The sequence below is a fragment of the Myxocyprinus asiaticus genome, chromosome 43 (genome assembly GCF_019703515.2).
Source record: "Myxocyprinus asiaticus isolate MX2 ecotype Aquarium Trade chromosome 43, UBuf_Myxa_2, whole genome shotgun sequence".
Taxonomy (NCBI): domain Eukaryota; kingdom Metazoa; phylum Chordata; class Actinopteri; order Cypriniformes; family Catostomidae; genus Myxocyprinus; species Myxocyprinus asiaticus.
In genome coordinates, this window is record NC_059386.1 from 24665242 (window position 1) to 24692393 (window position 27152).

General features: G+C 37.6%; 1 protein-coding gene across 1 annotated transcript in view; it reads left to right on the plus strand.

The window, feature by feature from the left end:
• The first annotated feature begins 1207 nt into the window (after positions 1–1207).
• LOC127433307 (endothelial cell-selective adhesion molecule-like) overlaps positions 1208–27152 on the plus strand; it is a 67259-nt gene continuing 41314 nt past the window's right edge. Inside the window, exon 1 of the mRNA XM_051685084.1 lies at positions 1208–1649. Coding sequence (XP_051541044.1) covers positions 1580–1649 — 70 coding nt within the window. The 5' untranslated portion in view covers positions 1208–1579. The remainder of the gene's footprint in view (positions 1650–27152) is intronic.

The window sequence follows — 27152 nt, forward strand, 5'->3', positions numbered from 1 at the left end:
AAAAAAAAAAAAACACAGGTAACCACTTTTGCTTCATTCCTTTGATGGCTCAAATGTACGCTCTAGTCCATTTGGTGTTTTGTCCATTTGTAAACTGCGTAAAAATCTGTCACATAAGACTTCAGTGGTTAAATCTACAGTATATCTTCACAAGTGATATGATAGGTGTGGGTGAGAAACAGATCAATATTTAAGTACTTTTTTACCATAAATCTCCACTTTCACATTCATCTTCTTTTGTTTTTGGTGATTCGTATTCTTCGTGCATATCGCCACCTACTGGGCAGAGAGGAGAATTTATGGTAAAAATGGACTTAAATATTGATCTGTTTCTCACCCACACCTATCATACTGCTTCTGAAGACATGGATTTAACCACTGGAGTCATATGGATTACTTTTATGCTGCCTAAATGTGCATTTTGGACCTTCAAAGTTTTGGTCACCATTCACTCCCATTGTATGGACCTACAGACAGGTCCGGTTCCAGATCAAAATCACTGAGGGTGCTTCTGAAAATAGTGGAGGTGGTCTGTATAAAGTGGAGATGTATCATAATAAAAATAAAAAAAATTAATAGATTAAATCATGTTTAAATGCTACTTAAACAACGTAAATAAAAGTTTTGTTTTTTTAATGTACAAAATATTTATTGCTTCGGGGGTGTTTTCCCCATGATCTGTCGCTGAAAATGACAGCAAAATTCAGCGCCTGAAGATTAGGACATACTGATTTGCAAAATCATACACGTTTATACGTTTTGATGCAGCATTTTGTGCGTTCACAAAATGCAAGGATTTTTGTATGTTTGCCAATTTAAAGTATTAGTCTTACACATTCAATTGAGCAGGGGTGTGCAATTATTTTGGTACTGGGGCCACATCAGCCAAAAAGTAGAACATGGAACAGAGAAAATAAAAAGTTCTGCATAGTTTTATCTTTTAAGCCTAGTCATGCACTCAATGAATGATGCACAATTTTCTGAAGTGTATACTGATGGGACCATTCTGCGATTGCTTGAAGTTTTGCTGCTATACTTTCTATTATGTGTTAGTAAAACTGAATAAAGGCATGCACATCAACAGGTAAATGACCACAGTGGGAGTGTTGAATATCCCATGTGTGCCATGTTGAAGTTACCTGTAGCAGAAGTGATGACGTGGTCACTGCTCACAGGGGGCGTTCCACACTAGTGCAGGTGCAACCGCTCCACTCGCATACACTCCAACTACTGGTAGTGTTCACTTGACTCTCCGCTGGCACTCTGTGAATGACAGAGAGCAGTGCGTAAAGAAACTACAACACCTAGGAAACCAATATAAGGCATATACTGGGATGTACGGCACGAAACAAACGAACACTTGTTCGGTCCAGGATCACTAAAAACAACTGAAGAGTCAAAAATGATTCCAAGCTTGGATGTAGCGCCGCTTTTCCCACTCTGAACATATCTCGTTTCGAAGAGGACATCGTTTTAGAAGGACACTTGATTTGTTTGTAGATAACCGTTATCTACTTCACGCGCAGTGTTAATACGTCCGAGCGTGCGCGTAGAACGGACACTCCTCACATGCTGAGCCATGGAGAAGCCAACTTCAGCAAAACTTCACACCTACCTGTCAATATTCACATTGCTGTGCTGTATCTCAGGTAGGAGGCTTAAACACAACTATTTGAAATGTTACTGTGTGCGAAATGCGTTGGTTATATACTTTATGTTTTAATAAAATATTGTCGCCTATACTCAACTGTCTTTCAAGTTGAGTCCATAGATAAACAACAACAAACCAATAGAAACTGTACTTTTTATCAGATTTTTTTCCCTTCAGAAATGTAACTTATGGAAGTAAAAACATGAACAATTATAATTTACAGTATTTATCAATCCTGGTTAATGTTAATTTATGGAAAATGCAATTGTTGGCTCATGTTAGTTCATAATGCATTAACTAATATACACAACTTGTAATTTAAAAAAGATGTATTAGTATATGTTTAAATGACCATTAACCAATATTAATAAATGCTGTACAACTATTGTTCATTGCTAGTTCATGTTGTTAACTAATGTTAACAAATACAGCGTATTGTTAATTGTAACCCATAATTGAATATATTTTACAATATGTCTTCTATTTTGCTTCCACTTAGAAAAATAGGTCACTAATTTAACGTAACCCTCACGTTTATGTGACTGAAAAGAAAGCTATGCCCCACATTTGTGAAATGACACCTTGTCTGCAGGTAGAATTGCATGCCCTCATAAAACACTGTTATCAAAACAGCCACATAAGCTTTTCATAGGCACACTAGTTTCAGTCTGGGTGTGGCCAAATCTGCTTATGAAGTCATATAATAAGCTGCTTTTTTAGGCGGTAATGTCATTTTCCTATCATTATTCTGTGTGTGAACTACAAACAATTGATATTGTGTGGATTTGAGTGATGTAGACTGAGTAATGCTGTAGCAGTCTTAAGTCACAGGATGTGTCTGACCTACACTGAGATAGGTGATCCTTTGTTTTCACATACAGTGACACACACACACATGAACATTAGCAGGTGCGTCCTCTTCTCTCACATGCCCGGAAAAGAAGGAAAGGGGTACATTATGTGAAATAGGTTAACAGCAGGGAATTGCCATGAGTGGCTCTTTGATTAGATTGTGGAGAAAAAATGGACACAATTCAGTGATCAGTGTTGATTAAGGCAAAGTGAGTCATTAGCTGTGAAGTATTGTGGAATTTGCCTTAGAATATTTTCATTTAATGCAAAATTCTCATACAAATTGTCTGAAATATTCAAGAAAAGATTTGGTTGTTTGAAAACCATTTGAGTGCCTTCGTACTTCCTTTTACAATGGAAGTGAATGGGGCTAATCTGAGGCAGAACTGCCAAAATGTGGCAGTTTGACAGTGACAATTATGCTTCTCAACATATTGAGTTTGTTGGGGTAGTGTGAATTGGCCTTAATATGACTGAAAAAATGCTGATTTAAACAACTTTACAGCTTAAATAATACAACAGTTTTAACAGAAAAATTTATGTCTAAGGGGCCGTTTACACGACAATATTTTAACTAAAAACGGAAACTTTTTATGCGTTTTGGCTGTTTGTTTACAAGACAATGGTGTTTTGGGGCTTGAAAACACAAACTTTTGAAAACGTGTTTCAAAGTGCACATTTTTTAAAACGATGCCCTTATTGTCTGTGTGTAAACATCCAAAAACGCAAATTTGCGAAAACGATGACGTCATGCGCACGCGTATTACATGTTCAGTCTATAGGCATGCACGCGAGTACTTCAAAACAACGCGCAAGACATTCAAAACTACAATGGCGGAATACAGGACTGTGTTTGTGCTGCTCAAGATTTTGAGTTTATTGACGCAAAGTGTAGATTTACTGCATCACTACTACGACCAGCATTCTGTGGAAGAATGCTTATGTGCACAGGCGCGTAGTGTTTCTTTACAAAGTGACATTGCCAACTACTGGCCTGGCATGCATAATACAGCATTTTTAGTAGTTTTCGTGGATCCGTGTGAACGGGGATCGTTTTCACAACGTTGTCATCTGTACGCGAAACTTTTCAAAAATGCAAAGGATAAACTTTTCCGTTTTTAGTACATCGTTGTCGTGTAAACATACCCTAAGTGCATTTATAAGATTAACATTTCTGACTTTAACCTCCTGAGACCCGAGCGTGACTGCTGTGTGCATTTTCCATTTCCCTTTTTGATTTGTAACTAGTAGCACCTATTTAACAAGCACAAAAAAAAAAAAAAATTCTAGAGCAAATTGTTTTTCTAAAAATTAATGTCCATATAAGTGGACAGCAGGACTAAGTTAACACCAAGCTATAGAAAATATGATTCTTTTTTTAATCAAATTGTTTATTATGTTTCCAGGAGTGTTGGTTATTCATGTTGTTGAGACGTTACAGACATTACATCAGAAATTAGCATAATCAATTCTGATTCAAAGTAATGGCTAGCATCATCCAATCACTGCAAACCATGTTAAAATAAAATTTTGCTGGAAAAATCTATGTACTGATTACCATTGTCCCATGTCTACCAAACATGTTGAGTGGCCCAAACATATATCTTCAGCCTAAAACTGAACTTTTGATAGGAAGTTTGGATTAAATGCCCTTGCTCCCTTTTTTGTGAATGACTCCAGTGTGCTGTCTGTCTGCACTGGTCTCAGAACAGTTCGAAATGCACCTTATTTTCATCCTAACTCCATATAAAGCCTCTGAAAGCAAAAATTTTCAGCTTTTTGATGAGCCCATTTATTCTCAATGTGAAAATGCACAGTGAATATAGGAATGCATTTACTAATGTTAATGAATAGAACCGTATTGTACAGTATAACAAAATATAATATAACAAAATGTATATTAAAATGAAGCTAAATGACCCACAGATGCGTTAATGTTGGAAGTTATTAAAAATAACTAACATGTTTTTTCAGCATATATATATATATATATATATATATATATATATATATATATATATATATATATATATATATATATATATATTTGTGCTTTTTTTCTATTTAGTTTTTCTCTTGTTTTGGAAAAGTTCCTTCTGGAATACTAAATGTTGTACTTGATTTTTGGGCTGTTTCTGTACTCAGCTTCATTTCAGTCAGAGTGGGAACAATTTCCTTTTGCTGTTTGTCTTGATGTTTTAAGTTTGCTTCCAGGCTCATTATTATCTTGTCATACAACATGTGTAAAAACATGAGGAGCATAAAATGTGGTCCATCAAACTTGAAACAAACGTCTCATTATTTCCATTAGCTCAATTCTTGACATATTATTAACTGGCTGGCTGCCAATGTGTGATCACTGTAAAGTTTGGACTGGATGTGATGTCAAACTCATTTCACTGACAAACTCATTACTAGTACTAACTGAGGATTCACTAAGCCTGCTGGAGTGAAATAGTGTTTAAAAAAAAATAAAACATAAAAACGCTATTGCAGTTTGCTATGTTAAGCCAGGTGGCCAGGGTAAAATTAGTTCCGAAGAACATTATAGGTTATTGTAATCCCACGTTGCTCTGGCAGCTTGTACAAGACAAAGCATTGCTTTTGGTTAAAGCCCTAGTTAGACTTTTGGCGACATTGACTTTAAGTAATTTCAGGCCAAAGGTTTTGTTTGTCCTGCATTTATATTTAGATATGCGTATCGAAGAACATAGCAACAATTCTAAAGTCTGATGCTGTAGAACCCAAGTTTCTCCATGTTAACACATACAGTGGCTCCATAAAGACACTATAAATGTCTGATTATCAATAAAAGATAGCACAAGAACAATTTTAAGCTGACTGCGCATCCTAGCACAGAAACTAATTGTGTGTAGCAGTGCACACTTAATTCATTATGCTTGACGCATGTCCCGGGCATAATAAACACGGGAGTAGATTTACTGTATGGAGAATGGAGAATTCACTTGCAGTTGGTGAACCAGGTGTAGGAGAGATATGGGCAAGCTGCCGTATCTCTTCGCATCGCCTCACTCACTTTCTTCTGAACCATTGTCAAAAACAAAACTGCAATTACACGGTAGAGACTGAGAAGGACCTGGCCACTCAGTAAGCTGCAACCAGGTATACTTGTAGGACTGAATGGCAGCCAGAGAAAATAATATTTTTGAGATTTTAAACTTCATTCAATTTGTTTTATATCTGTAATAATGCATTGGCAAAGTACATCTTATTTTTTTTCTTGCTAATAAAACATGAAAGGAATTTAATCTTCTCATTTGATCCTGTTATTAAAAAAGGTCTACTGTAAAATGGCATAATATTTTGTCAAAATTTTAATTACCAAATGTCCACTGATTTTATGGCATGTATACACATACATTTATCAAAGATTTATACCTGAAGAAATGTGTGTAATTAAAGGTGCATTCAGTAATTCTAATCCAATACACTTTCTGTCAAATTCTGCAAATATCTCCTCACAGTCTGCTAGCTATCCATTCTGTGGGTGGGCTGAAAAATCTAGTAATTGTACACAGCCCTGGCTCTGTAAATGTGACAAAAACAAAGTGGAACAGACCGATCCACACAACAATACTCCAGCCAATCAGCAACAGGGGGTGGTTCTTGTGCATGCACAGGTTGGGGGGTGGGGGCAGAGCGAGAGGGAAATTCATAAGAAGAGCAAATGCAAATCTGGCTTATGCGAACTTTCTAAACTCCAAAGAGGAAAAATGGCTGAGAAACAGACCAAGAGAAAATGGTCAGACGAATTTAAATTAAAAAAGAAGGATTATGATAACATCGCATCAACATTGACAAGGCTTTTCAGTGGCAGAGAGACCTCAGAGAGGTAAAAGGCTTGAAGACGGATGCAGAAGTTAATCTTTTTCTTCTCAATAAGTGGGTAACATAAATTTTGCTATGTTTCACAGAACCTAGATATTAAATATGGGCTCGAGTACTCGGGTACTCAGACATGGCAGCAATGATCGATCATGAAAACAATGATCGATAGTGATCATGCATGATGTGACTTTAAATTTAATTCGAAATCTGGTGACAATTACCTAACAACTAAACATACAAATAAAGAGGGAGCTTATTTTTAATTTTGAGATTGATTACGTTGTGGTTTTGAGGGGTACATTGATTGTCAGAAACGTCTCATAGCAACCAAACTAATACAACACTGCAATGCTATCGTTACGATAATCAAAAGAGAGTGTAATTAACTGTGTTTTGAACACCTGTCTCTGCAAAACATTTGCTAAACACGTTTTTTGTCATTTCATGTAAGAACTCATTTCATGGATATTATGGATATTATTTAATAAAAGTAAACGTTTGTCACTGACCGTAAACCTCCCTGCCCTGCGTGAAGTAACACGCACCTGCATCTCGACGAAATGGGAGTTGAAGATTTCTGCACGAGTTTCCAAGTTAGATGTCCGATATAAAGTGTCATTCCGTTGCACTTTCCCCAGTTGGAAGGTGGAAATTCAGACTCTCCGAGTTGAATGGAATGCTTCTTGAATCACAGCAACAACAATACAGAGCATCGTGGCTTTCCTCACAAGAGCGAACATTTGGACACACACACACACCAGGCGCGTGTGGCAGTGGACTTGATGCGCTGAAGCAATGCATATACAGCAGGCAAGTGTTTCAAACAGCTAGACAGAGTGCAGCTAAATGGAACATATTGCAGCGTCTTCAAACTGAACTTCAATTTAACACGCATATTAAAAATGCAATGGTTATTGTGTCTCCTGTTATTTGAAAATAGACGGTTCAGACAGTCACTAAAAAAACTGGTGCGTGCTTACTAAGATTACTACGGTAACCTGAAGGAAGAACAGACAGACGTGCATTGGGCGCATTCTTTCAGAGTTGGACAGTGAATGTTCACATAATGATAAAATATGATGCATTATATTTTGAATCTTTTGTACATTTTGTAACATATTATGTTATAACAGCCTATAATAATGAATAGACGATACACTGGAACAACAAGGCACAATGCAGCAGCCATAGATGTTTGTCAGACATTTTATTATATATACAGTTATGAACATGTAATCGCCCCTCGAGTACTCGACAAGTACTCGAGTAATTAGTCCGAGTACTCGAGTTGACAAAATGACCAAAATGCCCATCCCTAATAGATATGCTGTTGTTGTGATGTTAGATTTAGTAGTAGGAGAGTTGTGAGTGTCTGGAGCTGGTGTGCGTAAAACCGTCTCGTGTGCATGAATTTGGGGGGCGGAGCTTCCAAAGGAGCACCGAAGGGAGGGGTGTGTTTGTGTTAATGACTGAGTTTGAATATCAACAGTGTTTCTCAGGAATCGCTGAGTGCACCTTTAACTCAATCTGTAAAAAAACAACAACATTTTAATATGTACATATTTAACTAATTAAGATAACTAATTTACATTTACATTTACATTTATTCATTTGGCAGACGCTTTTATCCAAAGCAACTTACAAAAGAGGAAAACATAAGCGAATCATCTTAGGAGAAAGTGGTATGAAAAGTGCTGTATTACAAAGTATCACTAGCATCATAACAGTATTCAAAACAGAATAAAGTGCAACAGAAATTATTATTATTATTATTATTATTATTATTATTTTTATTTTTTTAATGACTGGTTAAGTGCTCATGGAAAAGATGTGTTTTTAGTTGTTTTTTGAAGAGTGAGTCAGCTTCATGGATGGAGTTGTGAAGGTTGTTCCACCAACGTGGTACGATGAAGCTGAAAGTCCGGGAAAGTGTTTTGGTGCCTCTTTGTGTTGGTACAACAAGGCGACGTTCCTTAGCCGACCGCAGGCTTCTAGTGGGCGCGTAGCTCTGCATAAATGATTTTAGGTATGCTGGAGCAGACCCAGTGACTGTTCTGTATGCCAGCATCAGAGCCTTGAATTTGATACGTGCATCAACTGGCAGCCAGTGGAGAGAGACAAGGAGTGATGTAACATGCTCTCTTTGGTTCATTAAAGACCAGACGTGCTGCTGCATTCTGGATCATTTGGAGGGGTCTAATTGCACATGCAGGGAGGCCTGCATTGAGAGCGTTACAGTAGTCCAGTCTAGTTATGACAAGTGACTGGACAAGCAGTTGTGTGGCATGTTCAGAGAGGAAGGGTCTTATCTTCCTGATATTGTAGAGTGTAAATCTACATGATCTTGCGGTCTTTGAGATGTGGTCTGTGAAATTTAGCCTGTTGTCGATGGTTACCCCTAGATTTCTGACCGATTTGGAAGGCGTTACTGTAGTTGCACCCAGCTGTGCGGTGATGTTGTGTTCAACAGCAGGGTTGGCTGGAAAGACAAGGAGTTCAGTCTTGGCTGGGTTGAGTTGCAGGTGGTACTCCTTCATCCAGGCTGAGATGTCCGCCAGGCAGGCAGAAATTCGAACTAATGACTAACCAGTTTCTTTAAAACAAAATGTACAGTTGATGTCAGAAGTTTACATACACTTTTTTATCCACTCCACAGATTTCATATTAGCAAACTTTTTGGCAAGTCATTTAGGGCATCTACTTTGTGCATGACACAAGTAATTTTTCCAAAAGTTGTTTACAGACAGATTGTTTCACTTTTAATTTACTATATTACAATTCCAGTGAGTCAGACATTTGCATACACTAAGTTAACTGTGCCTTTAAGCAGCTTAGAAAATTCCATAAAATTATATCAAACCTTTAAGCAATTAGTCAATTCGCTTCTGATATGCTAATTGGAGTCAAATGGAGGTGTACCTGTGGATGTATTTTAAGGCCTACCTTCAAACTCAGTGCCTCTTTCCTTGACATCATGGGAAAATCAAAAGAAATCAGCCAAGACCTCAGAAAAAAAATTGTGGACCTCCACAATCTGGTTCATCCTTGGGATACATTTTCAAACGCCTGATGGTACCACGTTCATTTGTACAAACAATAGTACGCAAGTATAAACACCATGGGACCACACAGCCATCATACCGCTCAGGATTGGGACACATTCTGTCTCCTAGAGATGAACGTAGTTTGGTGTGGAAAGTGCAAATCAATCCCAGAACAACAGCAAAGGACCTTGTGAAGATGCTGGAGGAAACAGGAAGACAAGTATCTATATCCAAAGTATAACGAGTCCTATATCGACATAACGTGAAAGGCTGCTCAGCAAGGAAGAAGCCACTGCTCCAAAACCGCCATAAAAAAAGCCAGGCTACAGTTTGCAAGTGCACATGGGGACAAAGATCTTACTTTTTGGAGAAATGTCCTCTGGTCTGATGAAACAAAAATTGAACTGTTTGGCCATAATGATCATAGTTATGTTTGTAGGAAAAAGAGTGAGGCTTGCAAGACAAAGAACACCATCCCAACCGTGAAGCATGGGGGTGGCAGCATCATGTTGTGGTGGTTTGCTGCAGTAGGGACTGGTGCACTTCACAAAATAGATGACATCATGAGGAAGGAAAATTATGTGGATATATTGAAGCAACATCTCAAGACATCAACCAGGAAGTTAAAGCTCGTCGCAAACGGGTCTTCCAAAAAGGACAATGGCCTCAAGCATACCTCCAAAGTTGTGGCAAAATGGCTTAAGGACAACAAAGTCAAGGTACTGGAGTGGCCATCACAAAGCCCTGACCTCAATCCAATAGAAAATTTTAAAAAGCGTGTGCGAGCAAGGAGGCCTACAAACCTGACTCAGTTACACCAGTTCTGTCTGGAGAGAATGGGCCAAAATTACAGCAGCTTATTGTGAGTAGTTTGTGGAAGGCTACCAAAAACGTTCAACCCAAGTTAAACATTTTAAAGGCAATTCTATCAAGTACTAACTAAGTTAGGGGCTGTTCACAACGAGCGTATTTTTGCGTGCGTCTGTTCTGTTTTCCCATTGTTTAAACACATGCTGGACAAATGTCTTTGACATTTGCACCGTGTCTCGCTTTTTCTTCAGTGTCTCGTGCAGGACCGGCATATTTTAAACACCATGTCAAATTAAAAAGAACTTCAAATTTTCAAAAATGCATATTGAGACACCTGTGCTCTGTTTCATTCTTTGTGCTAAGTCTAGATTGTTTTTAAGCACAGTTGTCACAAAGATTCAACATTCTAAACAAGTTCAAGCTGCATAGAGGGGACTGTTATAGTGTTTCATATTATTCCAGATTGTTCTGCACCAAGTGAAGTTTCAGCAAATAAACGGTAAGGTAATGCTTTTATCCCGTCTGCTCTAGTGTACTAAGGGCCTGCTGTGCCTTAAAACTGTGTATGTTTACTGTTTCAGTATTGTTACGAATGTTGCCTATATGCTTACATAAAATATAGCCTGTTACAACAGTACTTGCTAGGAGAAGAAATTAGATAGGAAGCAATTTTGGGTCAGGTTCGGGCTTAAAATCTGACGGTATCATTTGGGCCGGGTAGGGTCGGGCCAGACAGTCTCGGGTACGGGTCGGATTCGGGTTTCATTTTAAGGCCCATGCAGACCTCTAATACAGATATACACAGTATATATTAGGGCTGTGAATCGATTGAAATTTTCTAACTAATCAAACATAGTTTTCTGTGATTAATCATGACTAATCATGGTACTTTTAAACAAATATTAAAATATAATAAAAAATATAATTAGTTTATACTTTGTCTCGAAGAATAATCATCTATTTTAATTATTTAAATATGTACGTGTTAAAATGTTGATGTTTTTTGCGGATAGATTTAAATTAGACACATTTTTACAGGTATAAATCTATATGTTAAGACAGAGTAATTATAATTTGAAGGGATTATGTATGTTTAAAAAACAATTAAGGACTGAATTGAAAAACAGATGCATTTCAGTAAAGTGGGTGGAATTGTGAAATAAGCTTGGATGTTAATTAAAATTGTGTAAAAACAATTAATACATTTAAAAGATTGTTTAGAAATGAGGTGTTCAAAAAGTATGAAAGATTGGATTATGAATTATTGAACTAGAATTAAAGTATTAAAGTACATTACTAAGCGGTTTTATGTGTATATAGGTTTAGATTGCTTAAGTGAAGGTATATGTGGTACATTTTGTTTGTATTAATTAAGTGATTTTGTTAAGGTACTGTTAAATAATCACCTTGCTCTTTAATTATGAATTGTTAAAAGGACTGTAAATGCGGATAATAAAATAAGATCAAACGTTTGTATAATTTTAAGGTGAGAAGGGAAGGAATAATAAGAATTGCACTGTAAAAATGTCCATAATTTTAATGGTAAAAGACTGTAAAAACGCTACAGTAAAAAACATTAATTGGTTAACGGGTAGTTACCTTAAAATATACGGTAAAAAAATCATATATTTAAAAAGACAAAACGTAATTTTATGGTAAAATTTAGCAAAAAATTGCCTTTTTTAGATGTAAAAAGTATAATTAACTGTAAAAATGTATATTATGTTTAACAAGAGAGTACAAGTACTTTTTACGGTAAATTAGTGTTAAAATTATGGTTAAAAAAAAATCGGGCATTCCCAGAATTCCCTGCGTGACCCATATTTCATTATATTTAATGGGAATTGTTATGTTTCTTCTTATTTTTAATATCACTTATGTACATTGGGGTGTTCTTTGTTATATTTGATGTAGTTTAGTTAATGTTTATTACATTATTTTAAATTCACATGTATTACCCTGATGGTGTTTAGTGTTTGTGTGTGTGACACTGAGCATTGTCTCTACATGTTTACTGGTCATTGATCTTGAAAAGGGCACTACTGATGAACTTCATGTCATCATGTGCCTTTCTGTAATTACTATGGTGAAAAACAATACATTATAAAGTGAAAAGCTTTTTCAGAAGGTTAAGTATTAAGTTTATATAATTTAATAATATAAACAGTAATGCACCATAAAATATACAGGCATCAAAATTACATCCCGTAAAGCCTGAAGCGTGTTTACCGTATTTTTTTTTTTACCGTGATGCTTCAGCCTTTCCCTTTTTCGGTTAAATGTTATAATGTTTTTTGTATGGACAATTTGAGTGTTCAAATAATTTTTGGCATCACATTTTGTAGCTGGAGTTGCATGCAAGACCCTATTGCTTCTCACTTGTGCCATTTTGGTTAGGGTTTGAATGTGGGGTGTGTTGCGTATCAGGATGTCCCATATTCAGAAGTGAGAGGAGTCTCTCTCTGTGCTGTGTCCCCAGAGGAGCATGCTCAGTGCAGGCCAGGGTCATGAGAAAACTAGTGGGCGACTTTCCCAACTCTTTTCTTAGACACACACACACACACACACACACACACACACACACACACACACAATCCATTTTAAAAGACATAACATATCCTCTTGGTAAAGAGCAGTGCTTTTGCACATAATATGGTTGTAAACATCACTAGTATGTTCAGAGGAATATTTATAGGCATTGTTTTTGCTGCTCTCATACCACCGATTGTCCCTAGATGTGTCATTGTGTATTTCTGTGGACAAATTTTCCAAATACCATAATCTAGGAATGTTTTATTTATACACACACACACACACACACACACACACACACAAAGGCATTAAGTTCAGTATGTACTATGAAAATGAGAGTACTGTACTGATACATTTCTCTGTGTAAACAATTTTATCATCTATAGAAAATTAATCTTCGTTCAGTCATCCATTTGAATGGAGTTCTGTTTAGATTTACTATAGCTGAGTATAGTCAAAGAGCAGCTCACACAGCACTGTGCCCATCATGCATTCATCATTCCAATTAACTCCATGTGGTGTAGTGACAGGCTGTCGTGCTGATGTGTCAGTTTTGTCTATAGTAAGCTTATTCAGGGTGGCAGTGTGTTGATGCTTGTACTGTTCTCTGTCTTGTGGTAGCCAGTATAATAACTGATGATGATGATGAGAGAGAGAGAGAGAGAGAGAGAGAGAGATAGAAATGATCTATGGTGGCCCATAGTTCAGAAAATGAGACATGTATCATATACTGTATGAGAGATGCCTACCTATTGTCACTGATATGTACTGTATATCTCAGTGGAAGAAACAGATGAATTCAAAATCACATTAATAATGCTTTGCTTCTGAATTACCATCAAAATGTTGATTCGCTTTACTTTGCAAACCAGCATCCTCATTCACCCTCTTTTTTTCAATGAAGTGTCTATTTTTTACATTGCATCAAAACTGTTGACATGAATTAAATGAATCCTGAAAATCCAGTTCATGCAACTCAGGTCAAGAGTCATCTTGTGAGCTCACTGAGCTTCTGAAGAGGAAGTGATGGAGTAATTACCACAACTGAAATCCAGTGTAATCTCATATGGCCAGTCAGGGTGCGCTGGAATCATCCGGTCCTGAAATGCAGTGGCAGCATCTCACTGTCTGTCTGTCTGCACATGAGTATGTTGAGTTGTTCCATCTCGCCTGGAGTTCTTAGTTTAGTGCATTATAATTCCTATTTCTTAATTTTCAAAATGCACTATGCATGGCCTCTTGTGGCTTATTGCTTTTATAAATTGGTGCAACAGCAAATGATAAAAGACATTCAACAAATTATTACATTTATCAATAATGTATGTAATATAGTTTATCAGCCTAACTGTAGGCTGTTTACAGTTGCAAAGCAACTTGGTGCATTAATATAGAATTCTGTTTTTGTGTGGTCAAGGGTGTGCATATTTTGACTGTTTTACAAAAACGTTTAAAATGCACCATTCAATCAAATTTTAGAGCCAGAACTATCTGTTCAATATTACTCTGAGCACTGAGACTAAAACCTAAACTAGAATTGCTGGCCTAGTTTGAAATAAATTATATATATATATATATATATATATATATATATATATATATATATATATATATATATATATATATATATTACATTATATATATATATATATATATATATATATATATATATATATATATAAATATATTACATTATATATATATATATATATATATATATATATATATATAAATATATTACATTATATATATATATATATATATAAGACAATCACATTCCTTTGATGAATATGCCATGCAACATTATCTGTTTTAAATTTGAATACATTTAATTTGGTGGAGATGTTCCAGTTTAGGTGAGCTTGAAAGAATGTGTCTGTAACAGCATAGAATAACAGTATGTGAAAAATCACTGCCTTTTCTCAAGAACAAAGGCTCATATAATGAGTTTTTCTTTTAGGGATATCCTATGTTTTGTATTCGATTTGCATTCACTTTTGTGGAAAAATTCATTAAGCACACACTGTTACTCCAATGCCTGTAGAATTCTGTTCTTGTTGAGGCTCGGTCACTGATCAAGATTTTTTCGGGTAAAGTGGTTGGCCTTGGGGTCACTATGTGCAGAATAAAGTTCTTCTACTCCTACAAATACAAGAAAATCACCTTTCTTCAGAGAAATAGTGACAGACCCAAAAAGGAGTGAGACATGTGGATTATTAGAAAGAGGGACAGGTCAGAGAAGAGGAGGTTATGCCCACATTTCAACCCATGAGCTATTAGTGGACAGAAAGCTTTAATTTACAGCTCATCAGCACAATTTCAGCTCTTGTGGTCAGGCACTCCCTCAAAACCTAATTACTGTAAAAACCCGGTCAAAAAACAACCAGAGACAGTCATTTTGCGACCTTTGAGAACAGCTTTCTTCACGTAATTACATACTCATACCTCAGACTTTAACTGTGGGGTCCTGAACCTGTGTTTACATTCTGGTGACTAAAACAATAATTTTGCGGCAGTTCTCATTATAAGCTGTAATTATAGGCTCTCTGAGGGGGTGTTAGGATCATTGGTGCACACCAGTGTTTTGGAGTGCTAAGACTTCGTTATGTTAACGACAGCTCAGAGGTTTAGACCCTCCATCTCCTTGGTCCCCCCCAATCGGGCTTTTTCAGATAAGACACACACTTGCATCTGTTTCACAACCCCAAATAAAATGAACAAGCTTTGATTTAATTTACATGTTGTTGTTGTTAAAAATCTCTAGTCCAATGACAGCCTACAGACCACTTGATTTGATCCCCCCAGATTGTAAACCTTCAGATTTACAGGAAAAGTTTGTACTTTAATTCAATCAAGAGTGTCAAGAGGGTGGGTTGTGTGTCCTAATAACATATTTTGTTTAGTTTAGCCAATAACCACTAATGTGATTTCCACGAAATCTAGAGAAAACGTCAGTTTTGGCTGCTGATATCGCAGTATCTGCGAATGACCGAATGGCCAATGCCCCAAACGCTTAGTAGCACTTTAAATAGGGAGGATTGATCCAGGGGGCCAAGCCTCAGGCGTTGACCTCTCATTTTTCATGCTCCCTCTTTAGCAGTGGTAAGGGTTAAATGCTCTAAAATAAGATTGCTGTGTTTAGATTAAACCCTATTGTTTAGCAGCATTGCATCTTGTAAGTCTGAACATACACAAAGGGAGATGAGGAAATGTGTGGGCAACAGTTGTGAATCTAAAAAAAATGTCTTTATATATTTATTTAGTGTTAGCCTGCAGTTTAACAATAAAAGAGGCCATCAATTTAGTAAAAATAAATAAATAATCTGTTTTTAATGTGAAGCACAGTGTCTCCAAATATTTGCACACAAAAAAAATACCTAAATATCATTGCATTAGATAACAAAATATCAAATCAAGTGGTAAACAAATGATGCTAGAGCTTTTCTCACAACTAACTTTGTCTGAGCCATTTTTGAATTTACTTTAAACTAGAGCTGATAACATTGATAAAGCATAAACCAGCATAAAAACTGGTCGGACCAGGGCGGAACCTTTGTGATGTGTTGATGTGTCTGCCCAGAGTCATTACACTGACGCACACACCACAGCACACACAACAGACATTCCATGTCAATGAATTAGGAAAGGAATGCTATTTATTATACAAAACAAGCCCAGATGGGATTTGTGACAGAAATCAAGTACTTTACAGCCATTGTTATGTGCAATTTAATTACCACAGAAGCATGACAAGTCTTAACTATCACAAAAACATTGTCTGCAGCGCTTTTCATGTTGAGTTCAAAGTGTCCCTTGATGCTGGCATTGACGCCCTGATGTAATCATGAACACGGCTTCACGATTGCTGTAGCACAGTGGATAGCCACAGTCTGCCAGCTGATTAATATTGTGAAGGAAGAGATTTAATGCCATTTGCAATAAATATGATACCTATGTGGGGATACTAGTTCTTTCAATTAGGCAAACTCCCAACTTTGGGAAATGTTTAATGTTACTTGAATCAGTGTGGTTTTAGTGCATTTCTATCTTATACTGTGGAAGGATTTTTTTTGGAAAATGTTGATAAAGCATTATATTGCTACATATTGTTTTATTTTCTTTCCTAAAAAGCATATAAATGCATTTTGACTGAAAAAAAGTATATATAGAGGCACATTTCACTACGTTAAATGTCTGTGATTAACTATGGAAGAATAATGTGATTTATCGCGATTAAAAATTGTAATCAACTGACAGCACTACTTTAAACCAAATGGTCCAAAGATGAACACAAAGGAAGATGAGGAAATGTGGCTTTGGTGTAGGCAACAATTGCAAATTTCAACAAACTACACATTTTATATATTTTCATTAGTGTTAGCCTGCTGATATACACTAAAAGAAACCAACAGTTTTGTAAAATTGACCGATTTTTGGCAAATCTTAATAGACAGTGACACCAAAAAGTATTTAAACACTTAAGCCACTCTTACAAATGTCTGATTGTCACTGCATTACATTACAAAATATCACACCAAAGGCAGCTTTAAAAAAATGGTGAGCTTTTCTCTGAACTAACATTTCTGAACCATTTTTGCAATGACTTGTGACAACTGGTCACAAGGTTATTTTTAGTGAATATATAAAGTAAGTTCCCCTCACATTCACACAGTTAGTGTGTTCCACTAACTTTGGTAACCAGAAATACTGACACTTTTGTGTGTACTTAAAATCATTTAAAATCCTCATTTATTGAATTTTAGGACTTCACAATTAATACAAAAAATAATCAAGATTTCAATAACAGCTGTCGCAACTAACTAATCGTGAAAAGAGTTGATTACATATTTACAGTAGATTTTTTTTTGTCCATTGTGTGCAAAACTGCAATGACAAAAAACATTTAAATTAGTCTATCTGCATATCAGTAATGACAACCTAGTATTTTAGTATTATTTTTCATGAACACTTCATGAGCTGTTTCTCTTTTCTTTTTTTTTCTTTTTTTTTGTATGTGTAGCCTACGTAAAGAATATGGAATCCAGTTGACCAACACAACTACTTTAATGTATTTTCCATTTATAGCAAAATAAATTAAAAAAAAAAAAATTGCAATTACAATATCAAGGGAAATAATTGACGATTATGAATTTATTTATTTATTAATTTATTTTGTCATAATCGTGCAGCCCTGGTGAAATGTTGCTTAAAGTGTGCTTGTGCTATCTTTTTAAAATGAAGAAGGAAAAAAAAAGTCACTTGCTTTGATATTTGGCTTATTTAATGTAATGACATTCATACAATTATAAATGTGACTTAGGTCAAAATACTTTTTGAGGTGGCTCACTATAAATTGGTTTTATGTTTAAACTGCAGGCTGTTATTTGTCTGCTCTCTGTATCCAACATTGATGTTTGGTGAGTGTGTTTCTTTCATCATTAGTGACTGATCATTACTGTCATTGATTTCCTCATTTAAATCCTTCAACCATTTAGGTAGATCCTCTTTGGCTCATTACAGGGTTATTTTTAGCTTTCATTGTAGAATGAACGATGTTTGGATTTCTCATTTAGATTGAAAAATGTATTGCTGTTTATTTTATTATCTGCCAGTTGCCAATGCAATTATAAGTAATCCATATATTCCCCCTACTTTTCTTTCTGTTAATCAAAGCATAAATAATATTTCTCTGATAATTTATGATAATCTCCGCTTTCAGAGAGAGCCTAGGGGAGGTGCTGCATCTCTGTGGTGTATGGAGCCTAATATCTAACACGCTGTTGCTCGCATCATCTACATCAAGCATGCATTTTGGAAGCAGGATGTGGAGACATAATTTGTTATGTATTAGGACAAGCAGGTACACATACAGTACATTCAGAAAGTATTCAGACAGACCCCTTCATTTTTTTCACATTTTGTTATGTTGCAGCCTTATGCTAAAATGCTTTATATTATTTCTTTTTTCACATCAATCTACACTCCATACTCCATAATGACAAAGCAAAAAAACAGATTTTTGATAAGTTTGCAAATTTATTAAAAAGAAAAAACTGAAATAAGTATTCAGACCCTTTGCTATGACACTTGAAATTTAGCTCAGGTGCGTCCCATTTCTCTGGATCATCTTTGAGATGTTTCTACACTTTGATTGGAGTCCACCTGTGGCAAATTCAATTGATTGGACATGATTTGGAAAGGCACACACCTGTCTTTATAAGGCCTCACAGCTGAAAATGCATATCAGAGCAAAAACCAAGCCATGAGTTTAAAGGAACTGCCTGCAGAGCTGAGAGACAGGATTGTGTGGAGGCACAGATCTGGGGAAGGCTACAAATAAATTTCGGCTGCATTGAAGGTTTCCAAGAGCACCGTGACCTCCATAATTCTGAAATGGAAGACGCTTGGAACAACCTGGACTCTTCCTAGACCTGGCCGCCCAGCCAAACTGAGCAATCAGGGGAGAAGGGCCTTAGTAAGAGAGGTGACCAAGAACCCGATGGTCACTCTGGTTGAGCTCCAGAGATCATGTGTGGAGATGGGAGAAACTTGCAGAAGGACAACCATCACTGCAACAGGACTCTCAGAATGTGAGAAACAAGGTTCTCTGGTCTGATGTAACGAAGATTGAACTGTTTGGCCTCTATTCCAAGTGTCACATCTGGAGGAAACCAGGCACTGCTCATCATCTGCTCATCACCTGCGCAATACCATTCCAACGGTAAAGCATCGAGCATCTCTGGAGAGACCTGAAAATGGCTGTCCACCGACAGTCCCCATCCAACCTGACAGAGCTTGAGAGGATCTGCAGAGAAGAGTAGCAGAAAATCCTCAAATCCAGGTGTGCAAAGCTTGTTGCATCATACCCAAAAAGACACAATGCTGTAATCGCTGCCAAAGGTGCTTCAACTAAGTACTGAGTTAAGGGTCTGAATACTGACTTGTGTGACTACTTAATACTTGTTTTTTTGTTTGAATAAATTTGCATAGTTATCAAAATCTGTTTTTTGCTTTGTCATTATGGGGTATGGAGTGTAGATTGATGTGAGAAAAAAGAACGTAATTTAAAGCATTTTAGCATCAGACTGCAACATAACAAAATGTGAAAAAAAAATTAAGGGGTCTGAATACTTTCTGAATGCACTGTATTTCTGTCGCATTGTGTTTGAATTGCTCTATGAAGATATCCCTATGCTACAACATCAGTCTGTACTCAAAGCGAGATATCTCTACTTGACACCTCATCACCAAAAAGGAAACATCTTCTATCCCTGAATGCACTGCTCATTACCAGAGACTCACTGTTTGTGAATTACAGCCCGCCTGAGGCTATCGATATTCTATCCAGTCAGAGTTCCACAGTTCTCAGATCTACTCCCGAAACCCCTGTGTCTTTCCTTTAAGCCCAGACTTTCGATTGTCACCAACCATGGCTTTGCATCATGATCAAACATACACTCTTTATTTCCCCTGCATGTTGCAATGTCATCCTCTGAGCTCTACCACAGATCATTTTTATCTGGATTCTGCCAACACAATCTCTAGGGTTGCATCTCAGTTTTCCGCTTTATCTTTCCCCATCTATTTCTTTTCTAATTTATATGGGCAGCACTCTATGCATCCCTTCATTCCCAGTTTGCTCTTGACATTTGTGGAAACACTTATGAAAATAATATCCCAGGGTCCCCAACACAGAATCACATCGAAAACACATTAACGTGTATGGGAGAGATGTCCTACTCTTACGCTGTGCCCAATCCATTACTGGCAGTCACTGTCATTAGCCATTCATTCCCACTCACCACTCAGATATAATCAGTACAGGAGGCGCACCAGGGAGTTCATCTTCTCTCCATCAGTTTAAAAATAGCCAGAGCTGTCAGGAACAGGCCCTTCCCTCCACTATCGATAATTCAGGGTCCTAATTACTGTGTGATACATAATTGAGCACTTGATGAAAACGTGAATGTTCATTTAAAAAGTTTCACCTTTAACCTGCTGGCTCTTAGAGAACGGCAGCCTTGGAGAGGTTTGGAATGCTAATGAGATGAGGAATAATCGAAAATGAAAGCATTTCTCTTCCAAACTGATGAAACTCTAACACCCTGTCTACACCCTGTTGCGTCGCATTGTACCACAATAGCTTAAGGCTGTCTATACCGGATGCCAATGATGGATGAAGTAAACTTATCCTGTAGTTAAAGGGATCCCAGATGACTTCCGGGTTAAGCATGTCGTGAATAGGTGTTGGTGGGTGCGGCTCCCGAGCATTTTTAATTATTTGATTGCTTACTATTGATATATGCTCACTCCGATACATTATTTAGCATTCTGAACAACTAGGGAACATAGGTCAACAACATAATGACGACAAGAAAGCAACCTCGGAATAAAGCTGGAGGCAAAGACGGCGGGGCCTCTGGTAAAACCGATGACATGGCGCCTCACCTCAAGGTTTCGCCTGCTTTACCTGAAGACCTTGAAAGACTCCGATCAGCGCTTCTTTCTGACATGATGCAAGTAGTTCAATCTCTTTTAAAAACTGAACTGGTGCCCTGTCACCCGCGAACGCAACACTGGAGCAAGTTAAATCGTACTACGAAGTGCATGCTGAACGCTTTCACGAGGTTGAAGACGGCCTAAATGATTATAGCGACAGGCTGGTGAATGTTGAGGCATCCACTGATGTGCTACAGAAAGAAAATGTGTCTTTGAAGGAGAAGCTGGACGATCTCGAGAATCACTCACGGAGGTCTAATATGAGAGTGGTGGGTATCCCCGAAAAGCTGGAGGGATCAGATCCCATTAAGTTTATGACTGACTTCTTCGTGGAAGTACTGGGGAAGGATTTCTTCACGAGCCCACTCCTTCTTTCGCGTGCCAGCCGAGTCGGACCTGTGCCAACCAACGACTCAAAGGCCAACAGTCCAGACCTAGAGTATTTGTTTTACAGGAGTTGTACTATCGCGGCCACAGGGTGTTTTTCCATGAAGATTTCGGCGCGGAGCTGGGGAAAAGGCGAACACCGTTCAAAGATGTGAAAGCATGGCTGTACGGGAAGGGTATTAGATTCGCCCTTTTATACCCAGCACGGCTTCGTATTACGCATAAAGGAAAGACACACTGCTTCGATACACCGGAGGAAGCCAATGATTTCTACCTTTCCCATTGGGATGAAGATTAAGGTGCAATAACGTTTTTCTCTTTTACCCTTTAGGGTAAGATTACATAGAATATATGTAGGTTGAGGCTGACTGTGACTTTCTTCGCTTATACTACATATACTACATATTCCTTATGTTCCGTTAAGCTGGACAGTGTACTTAAATGGCAATACTATTTGCTTTTAAACCTCCTATAGAAGGGAGCTGCACTTAAGACTGTTTGGGACTTTCATTATAGTTATTTTGTACACTTTGGAAGTTTTTTTGGTATGTTATGTCTGCGATCATCCTCAGTTGGGGAATTAGATCTAGGATTTCTTTTCTTTTTTCTTTTTTTTTTCTCCTTATGTTTGTTTAGGGGTTGGGATTTATGGTCTGCAGCTTATCTTTCTAGTTGTTACACATTGTTTAGACCTGTTTTCTTTTGGAATTTCTCACAGCTCATGGACACAGATTGTTTCAAACTATAAGCCCTGCACTTCTTAGTTAATTTCTTTAGTTAATATAGGTGATGAGAATGGGGGCCATCCTGTGAGATTGCTGTCATGGAACATTAGGGGGCTTAACGGCCCTGTTAAAAGAACTAACGTTTTTTTCCATCTTAAGCATTATAAACCAGATATCTTGTTCTTACAAGAAACTCATTTAAGACCAGAGGGCCATAATAGAATTCATAAAATATGGGTTAGCCATGTCTTTCATTCCAAATTCAACAGCAGATCAAGAGGTGTGGCAATATTAATAAGTAAGAGAGTGCAGTTTACACCATCTGATGTACTCAGTGACCCGAATGGTAGTTTTGTTATAGTTTCTGGATCTCTTTTTCAAGTGCCAGTTGTCTTAGTAAATGTTTATGCTCCTAATTGGGACGATGTTCAATTTACGAATAATTTCTTGTCATTAATTCCCAATCTTAATACACACCATTTGATACTCTCTGGAGACCTGAATTGTGTTATTGACCCACTGCTTGATAGGTCTAGCTCTAGTAGTATCGCTTCTGACATGGCCAAGGTTTTCTCTACTTTTATGCGACAAAATGGGTGTGTGGACACTTGGAGATTTTTAAATCCAATGGCCAAGCAGTACTCTTTTTACCCTCATGTTCATCATTCCTTTTCCAGGCTAGACTATTTCTTTATAGATAATCTGTTTACATCAATGGTTCATAAAATTGAGTACTCAGCTATAGTTATATCAGACCATGCAAGTGTGATACTAGACTTCCATTTTCCCTTGAATATCAGGGAATGACCACAGTGGAAACTTAATCTCCTGTTATCTTGTGAAAAATTTTGTGTCGGTCAATATAGACACCTTCTTTGAAAGCAATAAATTGGGATTAGTATCTTACTCATTACTCTGGGAGACTCTAAAGGCCAAATAATATCCTACACATCATATGCCAATAAAGAGCGTAGGAAGGAATTGCAGGCATTGTCACAATCTATACTAGATTTAGACAGAGACAATATTCTAACACACCTACAGTTGAATTACGTAAAAAAGAGTTGATCTACAGAAAAAATTTAATCTCTTATCTACAACTCAAGCAGAGAGTTTTTAGGACTCGTGGCCTTTATTATGAATATGGAGACAAATCAAGCCGGCTTCTGGCTCACCAGCTGAAACACCAAGTTGCTTCACATCTTATTCTTCAGATAAAGGATTCTAACCAAATTTTCACAAATAACCCAAAGAAAATTAACAAAATTTTCACATCTTTTTATTCCTCATTATATACTTCAGAATTCCCTTCAGATACAACAGATATGAACAATTTCTTAAATAATTTAGACATTCCAATGTTGCAGTTAGATGAGGTAGAAGATTTAGATCAAGTTCTTGAGTTGGAAGAAATCAGTATGGCCATCATGGCAATGAGAAGTGGTAGGTCTCCAGGCCCTAATGGGTATCCTATTGAGTTTTATAAGAAATTTAAGGAGAAACTTGCACCAATTCTTCTCGAAGTGTTTAAAGAATCTTTGGAATATGGTTCTCTGCCACCAACTTTTTCACAAGCTTCCATCTCACTCCTCCTCAAAAAAAATAATGACCCCACTCAGTGTGGATCATATCGTCCTATTTCCCTTTTAAACGCTGACATTAAAATCCTAGCAAAGGTTCTAGCATACTGCTTGGAACATGTCCTTCCCACAATAATTTCAGACGATCAAACAGGATTTATTAGGAATCGTCATTCTTTTTCTAATATTCGAAGATTAGCCAACATGATGTATTTGCCTGTTCCTTCTCCGGATCCAGAGGTTATCATCTCTTTGGATGCGGAGAAGGCTTTTGATCGAATTGAATGGCCATATTTGTTAGCAGTTTTAGAAAACTTTGGTTTTGGCAATATATACATATCTTGGGTTAAATTACTATACCATTCACTGTTGGCATCTATTCAGACCATTATTCTCTATCTGATTATTTCCCACTAACGCAAGGTACTCGTCAAGGGTGCCCACTGTCTCCGCTTCTTTTCGCAGTCGCCATTGAACCTCTTTTCAATAGCACTGAAATCAACTGCACTGTTTCGAGGGATCAGGAGGGGGGATATTGAGCATCGTGTGTCTTTGTACGCTGATGACCTTTTACTTTATGTCAGTGATCCCATAACTAGTTGTCCTGCTATCATTCTAAAAAGTGAATGCTTTCCCATTAATAATTCAGCATTGCAGATCAAATATGAATTATTGCCTTTTCACTTCTCTCAAGAAGGCTTTAAATATCTTGGAATTCATATGACTCGCTCTTTCTCTGATTTGTTCAAAGCCAATTAACAGTTAAAATAAACAAAGGTGGAGCTGGAGAGGTGGCGCAGTCTTCCCCTTATTTTAGCTGGAAGAATCAGTTCTGTAAAGATGACAATACTCCCCAAGTTTCTTTATTTGTTTCAGTCTTTGCCAGTCTTTTTGCCCAAATCTTTTTTTTTTTTTTTTTCAGTTAATCAAGCTATATCCTCCTTTGTCTGGGAAAATAAGATTCCAAGGATTAATAAACATATTCTTCAGAGGAGTCGTGAAGTAGGTGGGTTAGGCCTTCCAAGTTTTATTCACTATTACTGGGCGTCCAATATTCAAAAGATTTTATTCTGGTTCCATCGCCCGGAAACAAATTGGTGTCTAATTGAATCACAAACCTGTCATTCTTCATCCCTTCCTGCTCTAGTATATTCTTCACTACTCTTGAAAGCCTCCCGATTCACATCTAATCCGGTAGTGCTTTCTACATTTTTAGGATTTTTAATCAGTTCCGCTATCACTATAAGTTTACATCAGTGTCAATTCTGGGCCCTATTTATAAAAATAATTTATTCACCCCCTCTGCATTGGACCTAGTATTTAAGCAGTGGGTAGAAAACAGTTTGATGTGTTTTAAGAATTTGTATACTGATGGTTTATTTAGTAGCTTTGAGAATCTTTGCAGAATGTATGACCTCCCAAATAACCACTTCTTTAGATATCTTCAGATTCATCATTTTGTCAAGGTCAATTTCCCTCTTTCCTGACCTTCCACCCACCTCCGTTTTTGATAACCTTACTCTTAAATTCAGTAATAAGGGGATGTTCTCCATATTGTACTCTCAGCTCATGTATAGAGTTATCTGAGGCCTATTGGAAGGCGGCTCTTAAAAGGGTCCATTCATAGTCATCCTCTGCTAGACTAGGGCTCATACAATTTAAAGTTCTGCATAGGGTTCATTTAAGTAAGGCTAGGCTCGCCATAATACAGTTGTGCTCAAAAGTTTGCATACCCTGCCAGAAATTGTGCAATTTTGGCATTGATTTGGAAAATATGACTGATCATGCAAAAAAACTGTCATTTATTTAAGGATAGTGATCATATGAAGCCATTTATTATCACATAGTTGTTTGGCTCCTTTTTAAATAATAATGGTAACAGAAATCACCCAAATGGCCCTGATCAAAAGTTTACATACCCTTGAATGTTTGGCCTTGTTACAGACACACATGGTGACACACACACACAGGTTTAAATGGCAATTAAAGGTTAATTTCCCACACCTGTGGCTTTTTAAATTGCAATTAGTGTCTGTGTATAAATAGTCAATGAGTTTGTTAGCGCTCACGTGGATGCACTGAGCAGGCTAGATACTGAGCCATGGGGAGCAGAAAAGAACTGTCAAAAGACCTGTGTAAAAAGGTAATGGAAGTTTATAAAGGTGCAAAAGGATATAAAAAAATATATCCAAAGCCTTGAAAATGCCAGTCAGTACTGTTCAATCATTTATTAAGAAGTGGAACATTTGGGGATCTCTTGATACCAAGCCAAGGTCAGGTAGACCAAGAAAGATTTCAGCCACAACTGCCAGAAGAATTGTTTGGGATACAAAGAAAAACCCACAGGTAACCTCAGGAGAAATATAGGCTGCTCTGGAAAAAGACAGTGTGGTTGTTTCAAGGAGCACAACACGACAATACTTGAACAAAAATTAGCTGCATGGTCGAGTTGCCAGAAAGGAGCCAATGCCACAAAAAAGCCTGGTTACAATATGCCCGACAACACCTTGACACACCTCACAGCTTCTGGAACACTGTAATTTGGAGTGACGAGACCAAAATAGAGCTGTATAGTCACATCCATAAGCGCTATGTTTGGAGTGGGTTCAATAAGTATTGTGCTCCTTGAAACAACCACTCCCAAGACTTTCCTCCTTAGCCCTCTGGCAGTTGAGTTTGTGGAGAAACTCGCTGACCAGCCCAGTATGTGCGCTAATGAGCCCCTGTACTGAGGTAGGTTTTCCACATGTGCTGGTTCCCCTAAGGCGACCCCATGTGATATCTTCCGCAAAATTGTTTCCCTGATGGCAAACTGCGTCTTCCTTGGGCAGAGGCCCCTCTGCCCCTGGTCGCCATGCTCTGTAGAAATTCCTCCCCCTTCGGGTACGACCTACCATGGGACCTCTCCACATGACATACTTCCGACAAAACTCGGTAAGACCATGTGACGTATTCCACTCAAAATACCCCCCCCCCCCCCTTTTGGGCGGGGTGTGGTCTCTGCGGTGACACCCCCCGACGCAGACACTTATGGCTCTCAGTCAGTTAATAAATTCCACTCTTTTTGGGGAGAAAAGAGAGGGAAAAGAAGCCTTGGCTGGGCTAGCCTGTCCCTGTAGTTGGGCAGTCGCCTTGTTCCTGATGGACCGTTCGATGCCCATAAGAGCGTTGGGGGAGGTTACGTGACGGCCTGGTGTGCTGGCTTGGAGGCACACAGCAGTCTGCC